At 37.2% G+C, this 15,136-nt stretch overlaps 6 protein-coding genes across 7 annotated transcripts; 5 read left to right on the top strand and 1 right to left on the bottom strand.

Annotated features, from left to right (window-relative positions):
- The first annotated feature begins 342 nt into the window (after positions 1–342).
- On the top strand, positions 343–3,475 carry LOC116919953 (dehydrogenase/reductase SDR family member 7). The gene is made up of 8 exons (XM_032925990.2): positions 343–2,118; positions 2,193–2,263; positions 2,315–2,393; positions 2,478–2,593; positions 2,661–2,900; positions 2,963–3,082; positions 3,152–3,318; positions 3,376–3,475. Exons 1-8 carry the CDS (start codon positions 1,992–1,994, stop codon positions 3,470–3,472), a joined length of 1,017 nt encoding a protein of 338 aa, XP_032781881.2. The 5' UTR covers positions 343–1,991; the 3' UTR covers positions 3,473–3,475.
- A 233-nt stretch (positions 3,476–3,708) lies between these two features.
- Positions 3,709–5,697, top strand: LOC116919797 (dehydrogenase/reductase SDR family member 7). Its single transcript, XM_032925843.2, has 9 exons — positions 3,709–3,838; positions 3,921–4,085; positions 4,162–4,232; positions 4,312–4,390; positions 4,471–4,586; positions 4,649–4,888; positions 4,954–5,073; positions 5,150–5,316; positions 5,385–5,697. Exons 2-9 carry the CDS (start codon positions 3,965–3,967, stop codon positions 5,488–5,490), a joined length of 1,020 nt encoding a protein of 339 aa, XP_032781734.1. The 5' UTR covers positions 3,709–3,838; positions 3,921–3,964; the 3' UTR covers positions 5,491–5,697.
- A 10-nt stretch (positions 5,698–5,707) lies between these two features.
- Positions 5,708–7,147, top strand: LOC116920113 (DALR anticodon-binding domain-containing protein 3). Its single transcript, XM_032926172.2, has 5 exons — positions 5,708–5,840; positions 5,903–6,168; positions 6,240–6,406; positions 6,467–6,762; positions 6,833–7,147. The coding sequence occupies exons 1-5, from the start codon at positions 5,766–5,768 to the stop codon at positions 6,950–6,952; spliced, it is 924 nt and encodes a 307-aa protein (XP_032782063.1). The 5' UTR covers positions 5,708–5,765; the 3' UTR covers positions 6,953–7,147.
- Positions 6,756–8,241, bottom strand: LOC116920073 (transcription initiation protein SPT3 homolog). 2 transcript variants are annotated; one of them, XM_045167893.1, is made up of 5 exons: positions 8,099–8,241; positions 7,864–8,041; positions 7,496–7,799; positions 7,179–7,436; positions 6,756–7,117 (listed from the first exon to the last, which is right to left on the bottom strand). In XM_045167893.1, exons 1-5 carry the CDS (start codon positions 8,151–8,153, stop codon positions 6,971–6,973), a joined length of 942 nt encoding a protein of 313 aa, XP_045023828.1. In that variant the 5' UTR covers positions 8,154–8,241; the 3' UTR covers positions 6,756–6,970. The 2 variants fall into 2 exon arrangements, with proteins under 2 accessions (XP_045023828.1, XP_045023832.1); XM_045167897.1 differs by having other exon boundaries at positions 7,523–7,799.
- Positions 8,242–8,548: 307 nt separating this feature from the next.
- Positions 8,549–12,516, top strand: LOC116918489 (HEAT repeat-containing protein 6). Its single transcript, XM_032924215.2, is given in 15 exon segments — positions 8,549–8,725; positions 8,781–9,029; positions 9,096–9,332; positions 9,400–9,558; positions 9,560–10,280; positions 10,362–10,463; positions 10,516–10,776; positions 10,832–10,989; positions 11,049–11,171; positions 11,230–11,354; positions 11,439–11,523; positions 11,581–11,724; positions 11,786–11,863; positions 11,922–12,222; positions 12,285–12,516. Coding segments are annotated over 15 exon segments (3,096 nt in total). The 3' UTR covers positions 12,461–12,516.
- Positions 12,517–12,769: 253 nt separating this feature from the next.
- On the top strand, positions 12,770–15,130 carry LOC116919259 (bleomycin hydrolase). The gene is made up of 9 exons (XM_032925218.2): positions 12,770–12,937; positions 13,002–13,156; positions 13,213–13,362; positions 13,420–13,512; positions 13,581–13,718; positions 13,785–13,921; positions 14,004–14,115; positions 14,176–14,402; positions 14,469–15,130. Exons 1-9 carry the CDS (start codon positions 12,928–12,930, stop codon positions 14,833–14,835), a joined length of 1,389 nt encoding a protein of 462 aa, XP_032781109.2. The 5' UTR covers positions 12,770–12,927; the 3' UTR covers positions 14,836–15,130.
- The last annotated feature ends 6 nt before the right edge of the window (positions 15,131–15,136 follow it).

The following is a 15,136-nucleotide window of genomic DNA, read 5'->3' as shown; positions in this document are numbered from 1 at the left end:
TCGATTAGTAGGTTCTCTTCAAATATCGATTCACATCTAGTAAAATACTATTTACGAAGGATTCAAAGCTCGCTAAAGTACAATGCATGCTGCTACGCTTGATTTTTCTATTATCAGTTAATTTTGGTCATTTTTTCTTCGTTAAACTAAACATTATTTGTGAAAACTTAACTATCGATTGCCTAATGCGCAGACTTCTTATTGGTTGGACGGGCATCGTACGATTCCCCCTTCTTTTTTTCCCCTATACCTCCTGACGTGGTCTAGCGGGAAAAAGGGAGAGGGTGGGTAGAGAGAGAAAAAATTCTTATGACAGGAAATCCAGCCTTGGATTCAGTTGAATTCACTTTTTTATAGTTAGTCCGGTTAGTCTATTGTTTTTTTTTATGTGGATGTCCACGTTTATGACCATGTAAGAGAGCCACGAGTACATTCGTACTTATACTTTGCTAATGATAGGCTTAAATCTAAATGCTTCAGACCTAGGAAATTGTTCACAGCCAAACGTCTTTTTTTTTTTAACTTTGAAAATTCATTACTTTATTGTGGCTCCATTGCTTCTGAGGAATGTCAAGGCTACGGCATCGGCTTGTTTAAGCATATCTTCTTACAGCAGTAATGAGATATCTGCGTAAAATTGATTCATCCGATCGCCATATTCAGTGTTCATTAACGCGTAGATGTAATCGCAATTTTGATCCAGCTTAGCCTGCAAAATTTTGAGGTACTGGACTGGTCAAAGAGAATTCGACGACATGATCTTGTTTAGCGGTTAAAGGCGAGAAGAGTGTACGAGCTGCCACCTAGTGTTCTACACATTTTTCGGCCATTTGATTAAATCATTTTCATCCCTTTTCTGTCACCCACTGACATATAGTGGCACATTTTACCAACCGTACTAAATGTCGCCACCTTTAAGTGTCTTGAAATTACGATTAATTATTTTCTAAATTTTTTTTTTCAATTTTTTAAAAACAGGAATATTGTCAGGTCATTGCGTTCAGAATGACGCACGGAATACCGTAGTACCGACGACCTCAGCGACCCCAACGATAGCGTAATTTTCGTGACAATTTTTTCTTTAAAATTGACACTAGTGCAAGGCGCTTCGGGTAGTAAAATTTTATTTTAAGAATCCGGCTTTGCTATTTCTAAGGAGAAAAAATTGGCAAGCATTGTTTGTAAATTGGCACGTGACAAATTCGCAGTTAAGGAACCAGGAATAATGCGAAAAACTTCGCTTCTCTTAAAAAAGGTTCAAGTAGTTAATTTCACATGGATATTTAGAGAAATTTGTAGATGTGGCCATCGGCATTACGCGTCGAATTGATTGAGATTGAGCATGTAAAATTGTTTGTTAAAGTCTACGTATATCTCACAGAAACAGAAGAGAAACGTTGATCTTTCGTCGAAAAGTACTTGTTCTATCTTGCTCGACTTGTTTACAGTTAGACCTTGTTCAGGTAAAGAGAACGACAGCTCACGTGATTTTAAAATTGCTAGCAAGTTGCGTGTCACAATACGCTATTATGTGTTTCAGGGTGTTTCTACAGATGTCCAATTTTAATTCTCAAGTTTCATCTTTTTAAAATTTTGTCTTCTATTTTGCATTCTATAAAAGAAAATTATCGATATTGCGGACAACTTAAATTGACTTAGATTCTTAGACTACCAGATTGTTCCGAACAAGGTAAAAATTTGGTTTCGGTTCGGTTTTTGGTTCAGAAACCGATTCGAAGAAGCATCACGATTTCCATGGATCAAGAATCTTGTGACCCCACCTAGAAAAGGAGCTAATGCCAATGGAAATATAGTAAAAAAAAAAAAAAAAAAATGTAACAAAAACGACAACTGGAAACTCGTTTTTCCGGAAACTTCGCCTTCAGTGAATTCGTTGCTGAACTTCATTCCACTGGCTGGTTTGTTGTTGGTTGCTGGGGTTTGTCGATGTCTTGTATCCAACTCCGTACACCTGCGATCAATTCAGTCTAATGATGGATTTTACAGCTTATTTACTTTTAGCCATTTTATCTTGTTTTGGGCTATTGCTCTGTTTGATTCTGTTCTCTGACGGCGATTTAACGTTGATGCTAAAAGAGAAATTCGGAGTACCGTTGGGTAAGTTTATTTAAATATGATTAGGCAAACTTGTTTGACTAAGATTTTTCTCATTTTTGTTTTCGTTATAAAAGATTCTGTCAAAGGAAAAGTGTATTGGGTTGTCGGAGCTTCTTCTGGCATTGGAAAAGAATTATCCTACCAGGTAATTAACTACGATTATAATTGTGAAATGACATACAGGAGTAGTTATTAGTTAGCCGCCCATGGTGCAAAACTTGCGATTTCCGCCCGACGGGAGATAGAATTGGAAAAAGTCAAAGCCGGATGTCTAGGTAAAAAAAAAAGCTTGGCACATTGCGATAACTGAAAAAGAAAAGTAGCTTAATGCTTTGAATTTTGTTTTTTGTTATAAGCAGCCGTCGGCAAAAAAGCCGGTTTGGTCTATTCTGACGTTTTAATACTTCCTTTGGATGTAACTGAAGTCGAATCGCATCAAGAGCACTTTGATTCAGTGCTTCGCCATTTTGGAAAGGTAACAATAAGTAATAAAGAATTATATGAAAAAAAATTTCTTTGGTAAACATTTCATTGCTGTTTAGTTGGATGTGCTTATCAATAATTCTGGTCGATCCCAAAAAGCAGAATTTCAAAAAATAGATCTTCGAGTGGACAAGGATTTATTTAATACTAACGTTTTCGGTTTAGTTAACTTGAGTCGTGTCGTCCTACCATATTTCTTGGCTAAGGCACAAGGACACATTGTGGTAACGTCTTCTGTTGCGGGCAAGTTGGGGGCTGCCTTTTCAGCCACCTACAATGCTACTAAACACGCTTTACACGTTAGTATGAAAAAGAATATCTTGCTCCTTATAAAGTTCAGCATTTTCTGAATACTTTTCAGGGTTATTTTGAAACCGCAAGATCAGAGTTGTACACTAAAGGTATTTCCATAACGATGATCTGTCCTGGAATGGTTTATTCGGATATTCTCTCTGCCTGTGCAACAGAAAATCCCGAAGAAGTACTTTGCAGATTTTTTTTTAAGTAATCAGCACGAATTTTCGTTTACGTCATATTCTCTTACTTGTAGCAACTAGGTGGGAAAATTGGTGAAGATGAAAAAAGAATGAAAACAGAGCGATGCGCAAAACTTTGCGCCGTTGCTATCGTGAATCAACTAGACGAAGTTTGGATTTCCCTCAACCCTGTGCTTTTCTTCCTATATGTATGCCAGTATGCTCCTTCACTTGGCCGAAGGTAAGTTATATTAACTAAGCAATAGAAGCTTATTAATGAAATCGATTTTTTTTATAGCTTTCTTAGTCGTTATGGGGTGCGAGCAGCAATCAAAACGCGAGGTAAACGGGACGCTGGTGCCCCGAGGACATTAGATAGCAGTCGCAGAAGCTAAACATAAAAAAATATTCCGAAATAGAAGTCAAGCTTTAGAGATTGCGTTCATATGCAAATAGTAATTTATAAAGCTTTATTATTTTTTATATCGTAGAGAACGAAGCTCACTTTCTTGGGATATTGTGAAAAAAGGTCCAGTCAATCGTTTATATGTTATGAATACAAAATTTTGTAGAAAGATGATGTTATAATTATAAAAGAATGTTATCTAAACTGGGTGGCCATGGGATGCAGAGTTGCATTTTTATTTAAATGGACTGAACAAAGTCCCAATTCTCCCAAGTTACAGATTTACAACAAGTTACAGTCTTTGAATGTTTATGAAAAGCGAGATAAAATGTAATATTATGGTTCTGATAAAAAGGTAAAACATAAAATTAAATTCGAACCTTGATAGTTGATACATAATCTAGTGGCGCTGTCTTTTAAATGTTATCAAACACAAGTCGTCTGCCTGTCAAACTGCCGTTGGCTCAATACGAAACTGAAAATGGAGTTAACGTCGCTTCTCCTTTATATTACCATATTCTTTTCTGCGTTACTTGTTCTCATACTATTCAGTGATGGTGATTTAACTTTGATGCTAGTAGAGAGATTTGGAAAACGTTTAAGTAAGTCCAATGTGAAGAGCATAATCTATAGATAACAGTTTTCAATCCATTTATTGTGATGTAACCCTGAGCATAGGTTCGGTGAAAGGACAAGTTTATTGGATAGTTGGAGCTTCCTCTGGAATTGGAGAGTATTTGGCATATGAGGTATTCTTGACAATTTTAGATAAAATCTAAATCAATATCCAGCATACATAACATCTTTTATGTGCTTCAAACTTCCTAGCTTGTTGCAAATGGAGCAAAAGTAGTTTTGTCAGGCCGAAGAGAAAATGAGCTACAGAAAGTCAAAGCTCAGTGCCTAAGTAAGTTTTTAAATTTTTATGTATGATACTTGTTTTGCTGAAAAATAATCTTTCTCGTTGTGGTTTATTATATTTTGCAGTTATAGGGAAGAAGGCAGGTCTTTCTGAAACTGATATTTTACTTCTACCTGTTGATGTTACAAAACTCGAACTTCATCAGCAATATTTTGATGCTGTTTTAAAACATTTTGGAACAGTATAATTTGATAACAAACTATTTGATTGACATACCATACCACTTATTTTTTGTTTGTCCAGTTAGATGTGCTCGTTAATAATGCTGGAAGATCTCAGAGGGCTGAATGGATGAATATTGACATTAGGGTTGACAAAGACCTTTTTGAGGGCAATGTTTTTGGACTGCTTAACCTAAGCCGAACAGTAATTCCGCACTTTCTTGCCAAAAAGAAAGGTCAAATTGCGGTCACATCGTCCGTGTGCGGAAAAGTTGGAGCTCCATGTTCGGCCAGCTATAATGCTACAAAACATGCTTTACACGTGGGAAAATATAGCAGTGAAACAAAGCAATGTCAGTGCATTAATCTTAAGTAATTTCTGTGTAGGGATATTTTGAAACGTTACGTGCTGAATTGACATGTCGGGGCATATTAGTTACCATGCTTTGCCCTGGACCAGTCTTCTCCGATCTACTTAGCGCTTGCGCTACGGATACCTACGGCCAAGTACAATTTAGAACACAACTGGCATATTGTGTCTGTAATCTATTTTCTTTTTTATATGTATAATTTTCTTAAACAGAAATTGGGCAGTGCTATGACCAAGAAAGATCGTCGAATGTCAACGGAACGGTGTGCACGTCTTTGCGCCATAGCCATAGTTAATCAGTTAGATGAAGCTTGGATTTCTATCAACCCTGTTCTGTTATCTTTGTATGTATCGCAATATGCACCCTCCCTGTTTAGAAGGTAAAGTATAACTAAATATTTTTATGTCTTTTATTAAATTAACAATTTCATGGTGTTCCATGTTCTAGTTTTAATGGTCGTATAGGAGCGCGGGTTGCTATGTCACTCCGTGATAGCAGGAACGATCTCGTTAATAGTTGCAAGAAAGATGTACAAGGTGAGAAGTCGGATTGATGGCCATAAATACGTTACGGATCCTTCCACAATATTTTGTATTCAGTGATACTGTATGGAAAATTCTATAGAGGCAATAGTGCTCATTCTTTATTAGCCAGTGTAATTCTAAACCAATAACTAAGGCATTATGCAAAAAAAGAATTGTGAAATTTTGAACATTTTGTTCTTAATTTGCTATGAATAAATGAAGAATTTGGCAACCTCGAAGAATTATTCAATATTTGTTGTCCCTTCACTCACCGAGGTTGTTATCGAATCTTCGATTTTTAAAAATGGAAAAACAAGCAATTAGCAACCTTGATTTCAAAAAAATATTCAGCGAAACTCTGAATTCTATGACTCTTATCGTAATATAATTGATTTCACTTCTAACTAAATAAATGACTTTATTAGACTTCCCCGTATTTAGCCGTTAATGGTCAGTGGAGGTCGATCCAACGTCACTACCAGGTGTAATCAAAATATGACCCTTACCGATATGAGGGCACAGTATGCCAGCAGAGTTCTGAGTAATATCTTTGCTTATAAAGATTTAAATTCTGAAATTGTCCTTACACCCACGGCAAACTGTGATAGCAAGACACTGAATAACACTATAACATGTGTTGTGGGTCCTGTCATCAACCCAGTTACCAAGAAAAAGGATGTAACAACAACTTTTCAAGAATATGTTAGGTAAAATTTATATATTTTAGATGTAGTGATAAAGCTATTCATCATATACTGTTTGTACATGCTTTACAAAGGTTGAGGAAGCTGCGTGTCAAATGCAGACACCCACCTGAAGGGGAAAACATGTCTGAAGCATGGATAACTGAAGCTGTTGTCTGCTATGATTTCTTACATAATGACACCACAAAACCAATGCATGCTGTAGGTTTAGCTGGCTTAGAAATTGATCCACCATTCAGAGGTAATGGGATTCTTATCCACACATAAGTTTATTCTAATTTTCTTTTCCTTTCCACTTTAGAAGCTGTAAAAATTTTATACAACAGGAGTAGAGTTGCATGCATTCTTCAGAAATTTGACGAAGGGGTGGATTGTTCTCTGTACCCTCCACTGCCTAGTCTAGATATGACCAATTTCAAGTTGCTGAAGCAGAAGGCAGAAATCGAAATCACCTCAAAGTACATTGCCGGATTCGTCCCGATGCTGAACAAATTTTCTCTTTCTCGCATCGCTAAGATAACTGCCGAATTATGGCGATTCTTGCTTTTTTTATCGCAAGATTATTCTCACTACTACAGTTCTGTGCGCACTCTATGTGTGAGTATTTTTATTCAGGTTTCTCTTTCTTTATTAATTTATCCACAAATGTCATTGTTCCTCTTTTTAGGATGAGCACAACCGATCGCATCCCACAATGCACGCACGCATTTGGATGCTGAAGGTCATATTAACAATTTACGATGCCGCGTTCGCCATTCTGAATTTGAAACCCGTGGAATACGTTTGAATAACATTCGTGTTAATTTTACAGTGCCAGTAATCGATATCCTGGAGGAGGAACGCCTATGCGTCGGAATGGAGCAAACATTGAATTGTGTGTATTGTTGAATCGTCTGATAGCCTCCGTGACTTCGGCCACTTGAAGTGGTCTCATCGAATTTGACCATGTTGGCTGAAAATACGGAAATATCGTTCTATAATAGTTTAATTCTTTAATTTTCCATATGTTTTACCTTCGACAAATCCGCGTTTGCTGGAGAGACTCTAGGTACCACGTTGCGTTCAACGGCGTCATTCACTTGTCCAGCAGTGTTATCCCTGCGCACAATGAAAGCCAAATCCACTATTTGTGCGATGGTTTCGTATGCAAAATAACTGAGAATAGACCAAGTTGTGGCATTCATGGCTACATCGGGAGCGGAAAAATCTTTAAGCAACCAGTCTTGAAATTTACCACTTGGTTGGTTCCTCTTAAATGAGGTACATTTTGCCTAAAAACAAAAGTCAAGTGGTTTTGGTTCAAACCAGCAACTTGGTTAGACTGAAATACTTTGGTATATTCCAAATATTGTTGTACATCCATGGCTGATGTCATTCTCTCAATCCTTTCATTTCTCTCTCTCAAAGTATCATCTAGTAGAGGAGATGGCTTTGTAGGATCAGCAACATTACACAAGTAACAAGATGGGTCAATATATTGCAAGAATGCAAGAGCAGATTGCAGTTTTTGATTGTCAGTAGGAAACTCAGTGAAGTCTACTATGTCTTTTGATCCATCATCTTCCTTTGCATATTTCTTAAACTCTGTGACTTGCAAATATGTGCAAAACCTTCTAAGTTTTACAGGATTATGCCTGTTCTTAAAAAAGGGTGCTTCAAAACAATCTCAGGCATACTAGAAAAGTAGAAAGTGCTTACCTCAACAAAATAAGAAATTCTTTCACATCAATCTTCTTGGAATTAATCTTGGCAGAAACCTCAAGGAGCATATTCAACAACTGAATCAATTGTTCCTTTACAATTTTCTCCACCAACTCGGCGGTTTCTTTTAGAGGATGCTTGCTGTCGCCGAAGCCATGCATCATTTTTTGTACTTCTATAAATTTGGGTTTACATAGAAGGAAAACAAGTATTTAAATCTGAAAATAGTTACCTGAAGTATACCATCCGGTGCTGGAAGAATTTTCATTGACGTCGGCAGCAGGCATTTTAAAATAGTAATTTACCGACAGTAGTTTATTTTTCTTTCGTCATTTATTATTGGTAAATGCTGTCTGCTAGACTTGGCAGTAAAGTTCCTGCCAAATTTAACAGATTTCTCAGTTCACAGTCCCACACTTTTTTTCACTCTGTAATAGATAAAACAGTTGTGACTTGATCACTTTTGTAACTTGATTTTCTTGCAAAATTTCCAAAGTAACACACTTATTTATGATAAAATATGTATTTTCTTAATGTCTTTAATGCAGTTTAGCAATACTTAAAATCCTTGCAAGGTATTGTTATGGTACTGAACAGTACAAGAAGCATGGACGAAAGATAATATCTGTAAAGGAAATCGTTATAAGACTATTATTAAGGAGTTACGAAAGAAAGCGCAGGCATGGCACTTTTGCACAAAGCATCAAATGAGAATTATTTGTCTGGTGTGCAAAACAAGCTAATGCTAATATTGGGCAAAAAAAATGTGGTCTCCAAGGATGTAACAGATTTATTGGATCATTTATGTACTCTTTTTTTCGATCTTAAAAGAAAGGGAGATGTGTCAGTCAATGCCCAGGTGAGCTGATTCTTTAAATTTACTTATTCTTTGTATTAACATTTCCCATTGATAGGATGCTGTCAGTATCATGATAGATGTTTTAGAAATTGTTAAACCAGAGGAATCTCTAAAAGTTTCAAAAATTTGTCAAATATGGGAACAAGTTTTACAACTTCCAAATGTAATCTTGTCTAATCAGACATCAGAGAAATTGATTGTTTGGACACTGCAATCGGTCAGGGATGAGAATTCTTCTGTGTTGGCTGATATCCTCAGTTTTCTTGCTGTGGCAGTCAACTATAAGGAGATTAAACAAGCTAAAGTAAGTCAAATACTAGAAACTTCAAACAATTTGTGTAGATTATATTCATCTTTTCACTGAAACCAGGATCTAAAAATATTACTTGGTCCTTCTGGATTTGTTATAAATAAGTTGAATGAAGATCGACAAGTCAATAATCTAACAGTACTCATACTGAAAGTTCTCTGCAACTTTACCTACTGCTCAGGTGAAAAAGACTGGTCAACTATTTCTAAAGATTTAGTTGAAGCATGTATCATACAATTCATCAAAATTCAGGAACAACAATTAAATTCTGATCCAAGCAATTTTAATATTCTAAGGGTAAGTTATGCCTTTATAATTTAAAAATAGCCATTCCTACAAATAAATATTTGTACTGATTTTGCAGGTTCTCATCCTGTGTTTTTATGGGTTGGAAAACATATTTGTCCGGTTTACCACCTCAACTGCACCCCATTTGGAAACTATTTTTGGTTTGGCACGATACTATATGCTATTCGGCATCGCTGGTCAGCCTCTAAAATATGCTCCAATCCGCCCATCATCTTCTACCATTTGTGGAACTTCCATTGAAGTGTGATCAAACAAAGAATCCCAAAGTGAGAAAGAAACGCCCTCCTAGCAAAGTACAATCCAAGAATCGAAATCAAGATAGCCACAGCGAGGAAATTGGTATCGAACCACATCTCCAAACAAAAAATAAAACCTGGGCAAAAAACAGCATCTCTATTAGTAGTTCAGATTCGGAACTATCGGATTCAGATGTACAGTCTTATCAAAGACTGAAAGAAACTCAGGGAAAGGTCCGTTCGAGCGCGCTAAAAATGTTGTCTGCTGCCTTCAAGTTTTGCGACCAGCGTTCCGTAATGGGGTATTGGTCAGCCTTTTTACCTGATTCGTCTCAAGGGCAAGTTTACCGCCATTCACTGGTTACCCCAATACTAAAGGATTGCTCAGTCAAAGTCCGTTGCAGCGCTTTAGTTGCGTTGTCGTCGCTACTGCAAGCTATCCAGCCGACATTAGCCATGGCTTCATATCAGGAAACCAGAACGGGTTCTTTTATTCCCTTAAGCCACACGCTTGCAGAAACGATTATAGCGGTGCAACGTTCTTTAGTACTCTCAGTGAGTGCGGAACAATCTGCTAGTGCGCTCATTCAGATTTTGAAATGCCTGGCGGTAGCAGCCACCGTTTTTCCGTACGAGAAGCTACCAATGGAATTGGTTTCAAAAACCATCCAGCAGTGTACCCCTTTCTTAGATAACAAAGGTGACAGTTATATTTATTTATTATTTTTAAAGTTTACCTATTATCAATTACTACCATTAGTAAGTTACGTGTTTTTATTAGATCCAGACGTTAAGGTTGCTTGCTTATCGGTTCTTCGGATATTGCTTTGTGCTCGTTCTGCCAATCCACAAATCGTCCAGATGTTCAATGAAGAAAAAACGGGTAAAAATATATGTTTATTACATTTTTGCAGTAAAAAACCTATCACCTTCAGGAAAATGCTGGTTGCTTGAGCATTGCTTAACCTTGATTGATGGCCAATCAGGGTTCCCATTAACATTAGAGAGTCTGTTAGTAATTGGTGAGGTGACACGTTCTAATATTCGTGTTGCCCAGCCGTATTTTCAACACATTGTACGCTCAATTTGTCACAAGCTGTTGACTGATCAGGACTCTGGCATCCAAATCCGCTGTGCTAAAGCGCTAGCTCTTGTTGGTGCCAGTATTTTGCAAGAAATGGAAAAGGAAGATTCAGGTAAATTTGGTTTAAAAAATTATTAAAAATAAAGATACATTATATTTGTTAATAGATCAGTTCATTTCACGCGATGAAGCTGTCCAACTTTGGATTTACATAATTCGTCATGGTCTTGCTAACATATTGCAAGCCGCATCCGTTCCCCCGCTCAAAGCTGAAGCCTGTGCTGCTCTCGCCACAGTTGGGTCACAGATATTCGAGTGCTTACCAGTACGATAACGTATTATTAAACCAAAATCAGGACGAATTAACAATTTTCCAATCTCTAGCGAGAACTGAGAATTCTTTTTGTAACCTTGGCCTTGGGATGCGCGACCGATGGAGATGCAAGTGTCAGAGCGGCTTCCATACGAACCCTTGGCTTCTCGGTCACATTTAATACACTTAATGATGTAAGTTTAGATAGGTTACTATACAAAGCTTAACTTTAGTTAACACATTTTTGCATAGGATGCATCGTTTTTGTTGGATAGCTCGGAAAAGATCCTACCTTTGCTCTTAGACGGTAACCTCCTTGTGGCATTGAATGCAAGTTGGGCCCTAGGCAATTTAGCAGACACATTAGATAAAGACCAGTACGTTTACTGTAGCACCGTCTTTTTATTTCGTCAAATGATCCTAATATTTATTTATTTTGTTTTTGTTTTTTTTCCTTTTAGAAACTCTTTACTAGAAGAAATGCCCCGAGACTTTTTGATTAATCTAATTAAGGCTGCCGTCCATGCAGCGCAAGGACCTATGAAGGTATGAAAGTGCGTATTTTTATTGCGTTCAAAATTTCCACGGTTTTATCTCATTAAGGTTCGATGCAATGGAATACGTGCCCTTGGAATTTTCGTGAAAATCATACCAGATGTTCCGAGTCAAGGAAGTGAGACAGCCATTTTACTGGATCAGGCGATATCAGTTATTGCAAAACAAGCGACGATAGGAAACTTTATGAAAGTATGAATCGTAGTCTTGCCTTTACTGACTGTTATGATCTTAATTCATTTTCTGGCCGTAGAACCGTTGGAATGCCTGCTACGCTTGCGGAAATATTTTGCAGAATATAAAGTTACTCACAGCATTCTCCCATTGGATGGTAAAAATGGAAAACCTATTTGGCTTATGGCAGAGACTGCAACGTTTTTGTCTCTTAGGATAAATTAGTTGAGAGTCTTCTCATCGTTTTTCGAAGCTGTGCTAATTTTAAAGTCAGAATCTCTGCCGCCAACGCTATGCTGAATGTGAAACATCGGGAACTTTTATCGCATCACTATATCCGTATTTGGTTTACACTGCTCGATTCACTGGCTAACTCGGAACACATTGATGATTTTTCTGAGTTTCAGCACCATGAAACGATGTGTCGCCAGATTTGCAACGCTCTGTGCAAACTCATGACGCTGATTACAAAAGACGACCTTAGTCAACTGCAGGAAGCTGTGATGAAATACTATGGTAACAAAAGTAAGAATAACATTTTGAAACAAAAAAAAACTACAGAATATTTCTTTCTATAGATGTTTTTTCAGCCCAGTTTAGTAAATTTCTAAAATCATTATTGCCGGAGCAGTTAGAGCTGGTAATAGAGGCGTCTGAATACATACGACAGTTGGGTCAACCAGTTGGTTCACTTACACAGAGCCAGAAATCAGCTGTAGAATTGTTCCAAGAACTATTGATAATTCCAGGCTGATTACTTGTGCTTGAGATTTCCTAAGACTTTTCAATAAAGGTCAAATTTTCAAACTGTTTTTTTCTGCTCATATATTACCATTCACGCACGACTCTTTGAAATATTCAAAATGGAATGCTCAAAACTGAAAAGGGAAATAAAATAAAAATAACACTGAGTTCAGAATCAGATAAAGATAAGTAGATAACACCATGGTGTACAAGTGCATAAGTTGATAAGTGATGAAGTTGATAACACTAGTACTGTAATGGAAGTAAGAAAAGGCTTTGTTTTTTAATGGACTTAAAGCAGGCGAAATTCAAAAGCTCATTTCGCCCTTTGCCCTCAGGGCATTTTTGGACTTGACTTTTACTGTCACCCAGTTTTAAGCTTGAGTATCCAAACCGTATGAGAAAGTAACACTGAAATACATATTTTTAGACAGTTTATACAGATTCATATTGGTGTATATTCCGCGAATCGAGAAGATGACTCTGAGTACTTACCTAAAAAACTTAAAATTATTAACTAAATACAAAAATCCATTTTGTCTTTAAAACAGATTTGACTTCTGATGTTGTTGAAAGACTTAATAATAGCTTTCACAAGGATCCAAAGAATTTGCTTGCACAAAATGCTTGCACAAAATATGATCCACTAGAGATGTGCTTGTCCAGGAAGCGTCTAGAAGAAATTCATCATGTTTTCACACACAAAGTATCTATTTGGTTTTAAATTTTAAACCTAGTTGGAAGTCATTTATGTCTTTGAAGGTTGATGAAGTAAAACCAATGACTAACCAGAAAAGCTCTGGACGATGCTGGATCTTTGCCATGTTAAATGCCATGAGAATTCCTTTTGTTAAGCACTATAACCTGGAGGAATTTGAATTTAGTCAAGCTTATCTTTTTTTCTGGGACAAAGTAAGGTGTATCAAGTAAAGCTCAAGATATGATATCTGAACTAAGTTGCTTGATTAGGTTGAGAGGAGCAATTACTTTCTTAATACTGTGGTTGATGTAGCAAAGCGAGGAGAGAAAGTTGATGGCAGACTCTTTGCCTTTCTATTACAGGTTAGTTACTTGTTTACTCACAATACATTTACATCCATTTTACAATGATAATTTTTTTTGGGTTCCAGGATCCTACAAGCGATGGAGGTCAGTGGGATATGCTTGTAAATCTGGTTACTCGATATGGAGTGATGCCAAAGAAATGTTTTCCTGATTCATACAGCAGTGAATCCAGTTTACGGATGAATTCTATTCTAAAAAGCAAGGTATGTTAGTTCAAAACATTTTGTTGTTTGTTGTGCGAAACGTTATCAGCGATTGCTTTGGGCTAGCTGCGCGAGTATGCCAAGTTGCTACAAGACATGGTAGGCGAAGGTGTCTCTACAGAAAAGATACGGGAAAAAATTGAAGAATTCATGCAAAATATCTATCGAATCGTTGCAATTTGCCTAGCGATCCCACCAAAAACGTAATAACCATAGCTCATTAACAGTTCTTGAAGAGCTTCCAACTATAGGTTAAAATTCTGTTTCTTTTTGCGTTCCAACTAGGTTCACATGGGAATACTATGATAAAGCGAAGCAATACTGCGTTGTGGAGAAAATGGAACCCAAACTCTTTTACGAAAACTTCGTTAAATCTTTATACAATGTGGAAAACAAGGTATCGCTGTTTGTTTATCTATTCAACGTTAACACGGGTCTTCATGTACGTTTATTACAGGTTTGCCTTGTTTCCGATCCTCGTCCTAGCAATCCTTATGGGAAAGGTTACACAGTGGATTGTCTTGGAAACATGGTGGGTGGTCGAAAGACATTCTATATTAATCAACCCATCGAGATACTAGCACAGTTGTCCAGTCAATCCATTGAAGCTAATGAAGGTGTTTGGCTTGGTTGTGAAGTCTCTAAGCGATTTTCAGCCAAGCATGGCATTGAGGATTTACAAATGTGAGTTTTTCTTTCGTTAAAGCATTGTCCTTTACTAACAATATCATTATACCACCTAATATGTAGACACGATTATCCATCAGTGTTTGGTGTCGATGTTTACACATGCTTGTCGAAGGCAGATCGTCTGATCTTTGGTGATTCTTTGATGACCCACGCCATGCTGATAACTGCCGTCACGCTCGATAAAGAAACGAAACAGCCGCGCAAATGGCGCGTGGAAAACAGTTGGGGAGATGACCGTGGTGAAAAAGGTTATCTGCTCATTACACAAGAGTGGTTTGAGCAATTCGTTTTTGAAGTAGTTGTCGATAAGCGTTTCGTACCAGAAGAAATATTGCAAATCTGCAACGTCGAGCCAATTATTTTGCCTGCTTGGGATCCCATGGGAAACCTCGCAAACATTTTTAGAAATTTTGAAGAAACGGTATAATTTAATTTTGCTGCATGGAGAAGGAATAATAGCGTAGAATCGAATTTGCTAAATACTACGCTACATCTCATTCTCTATGCCTACCAATAACCAACATAGTGAGCAGGACGATTTCAACACTTCCTCCATTTACCTCTTCCAATAACCAGTTTGCACAATTTTTTACGACACTAATAACCAAGCGGCTCAGTGACTTACAAAATTTGCATAAGCTCGTCATTTGCCAAGTTTGCCCTTTTCACTTGATGTTTGTACTTTTGATATAACAGGAAATAAAGAAGGAATCCCAAGTAAATAAGCC

The sequence above is a fragment of the Daphnia magna genome, linkage group LG1 (assembly GCF_020631705.1).
Source record: "Daphnia magna isolate NIES linkage group LG1, ASM2063170v1.1, whole genome shotgun sequence".
Taxonomy (NCBI): domain Eukaryota; kingdom Metazoa; phylum Arthropoda; class Branchiopoda; order Diplostraca; family Daphniidae; genus Daphnia; species Daphnia magna.
Note: the sequence above shows the minus strand (reverse complement) of the source record. Positions and strands in the feature narration are given on the sequence as shown.

Coding starts and splice junctions, on each gene's coding strand:
- LOC116919953 (XM_032925990.2), top strand. CDS start 1,992: ATGATGGATTTTACAGCTTATTTACTTTTAGCCATTTTATCTTGTTTT. Junction 2,594..2,660: donor TGCTTCGCCATTTTGGAAAG/GTAACAATAAGT, acceptor ATTGCTGTTTAG/TTGGATGTGCTTATCAATAA. Junction 3,319..3,375: donor GCTCCTTCACTTGGCCGAAG/GTAAGTTATATT, acceptor TTTTTTTTATAG/CTTTCTTAGTCGTTATGGGG.
- LOC116919797 (XM_032925843.2), top strand. CDS start 3,965: ATGGAGTTAACGTCGCTTCTCCTTTATATTACCATATTCTTTTCTGCG. Junction 4,086..4,161: donor GAGATTTGGAAAACGTTTAA/GTAAGTCCAATG, acceptor CCCTGAGCATAG/GTTCGGTGAAAGGACAAGTT. Junction 5,074..5,149: donor CTACGGATACCTACGGCCAA/GTACAATTTAGA, acceptor TTTCTTAAACAG/AAATTGGGCAGTGCTATGAC.
- LOC116920113 (XM_032926172.2), top strand. CDS start 5,766: ATGGAAAAACAAGCAATTAGCAACCTTGATTTCAAAAAAATATTCAGC. Junction 5,841..5,902: donor TGAATTCTATGACTCTTATC/GTAATATAATTG, acceptor CCCCGTATTTAG/CCGTTAATGGTCAGTGGAGG. Junction 6,407..6,466: donor AATTGATCCACCATTCAGAG/GTAATGGGATTC, acceptor TTTCCACTTTAG/AAGCTGTAAAAATTTTATAC.
- LOC116920073 (XM_045167893.1), bottom strand. CDS start 8,153: ATGCCTGCTGCCGACGTCAATGAAAATTCTTCCAGCACCGGATGGTAT. Junction 8,042..8,098: donor CACCGGATGGTATACTTCAG/GTAACTATTTTC, acceptor CCAAATTTATAG/AAGTACAAAAAATGATGCAT. Junction 7,118..7,178: donor CAAACGCGGATTTGTCGAAG/GTAAAACATATG, acceptor CCGTATTTTCAG/CCAACATGGTCAAATTCGAT.
- LOC116919259 (XM_032925218.2), top strand. Junction 13,922..14,003: donor CTAGCGATCCCACCAAAAAC/GTAATAACCATA, acceptor CGTTCCAACTAG/GTTCACATGGGAATACTATG. Junction 14,403..14,468: donor GGCATTGAGGATTTACAAAT/GTGAGTTTTTCT, acceptor CCTAATATGTAG/ACACGATTATCCATCAGTGT.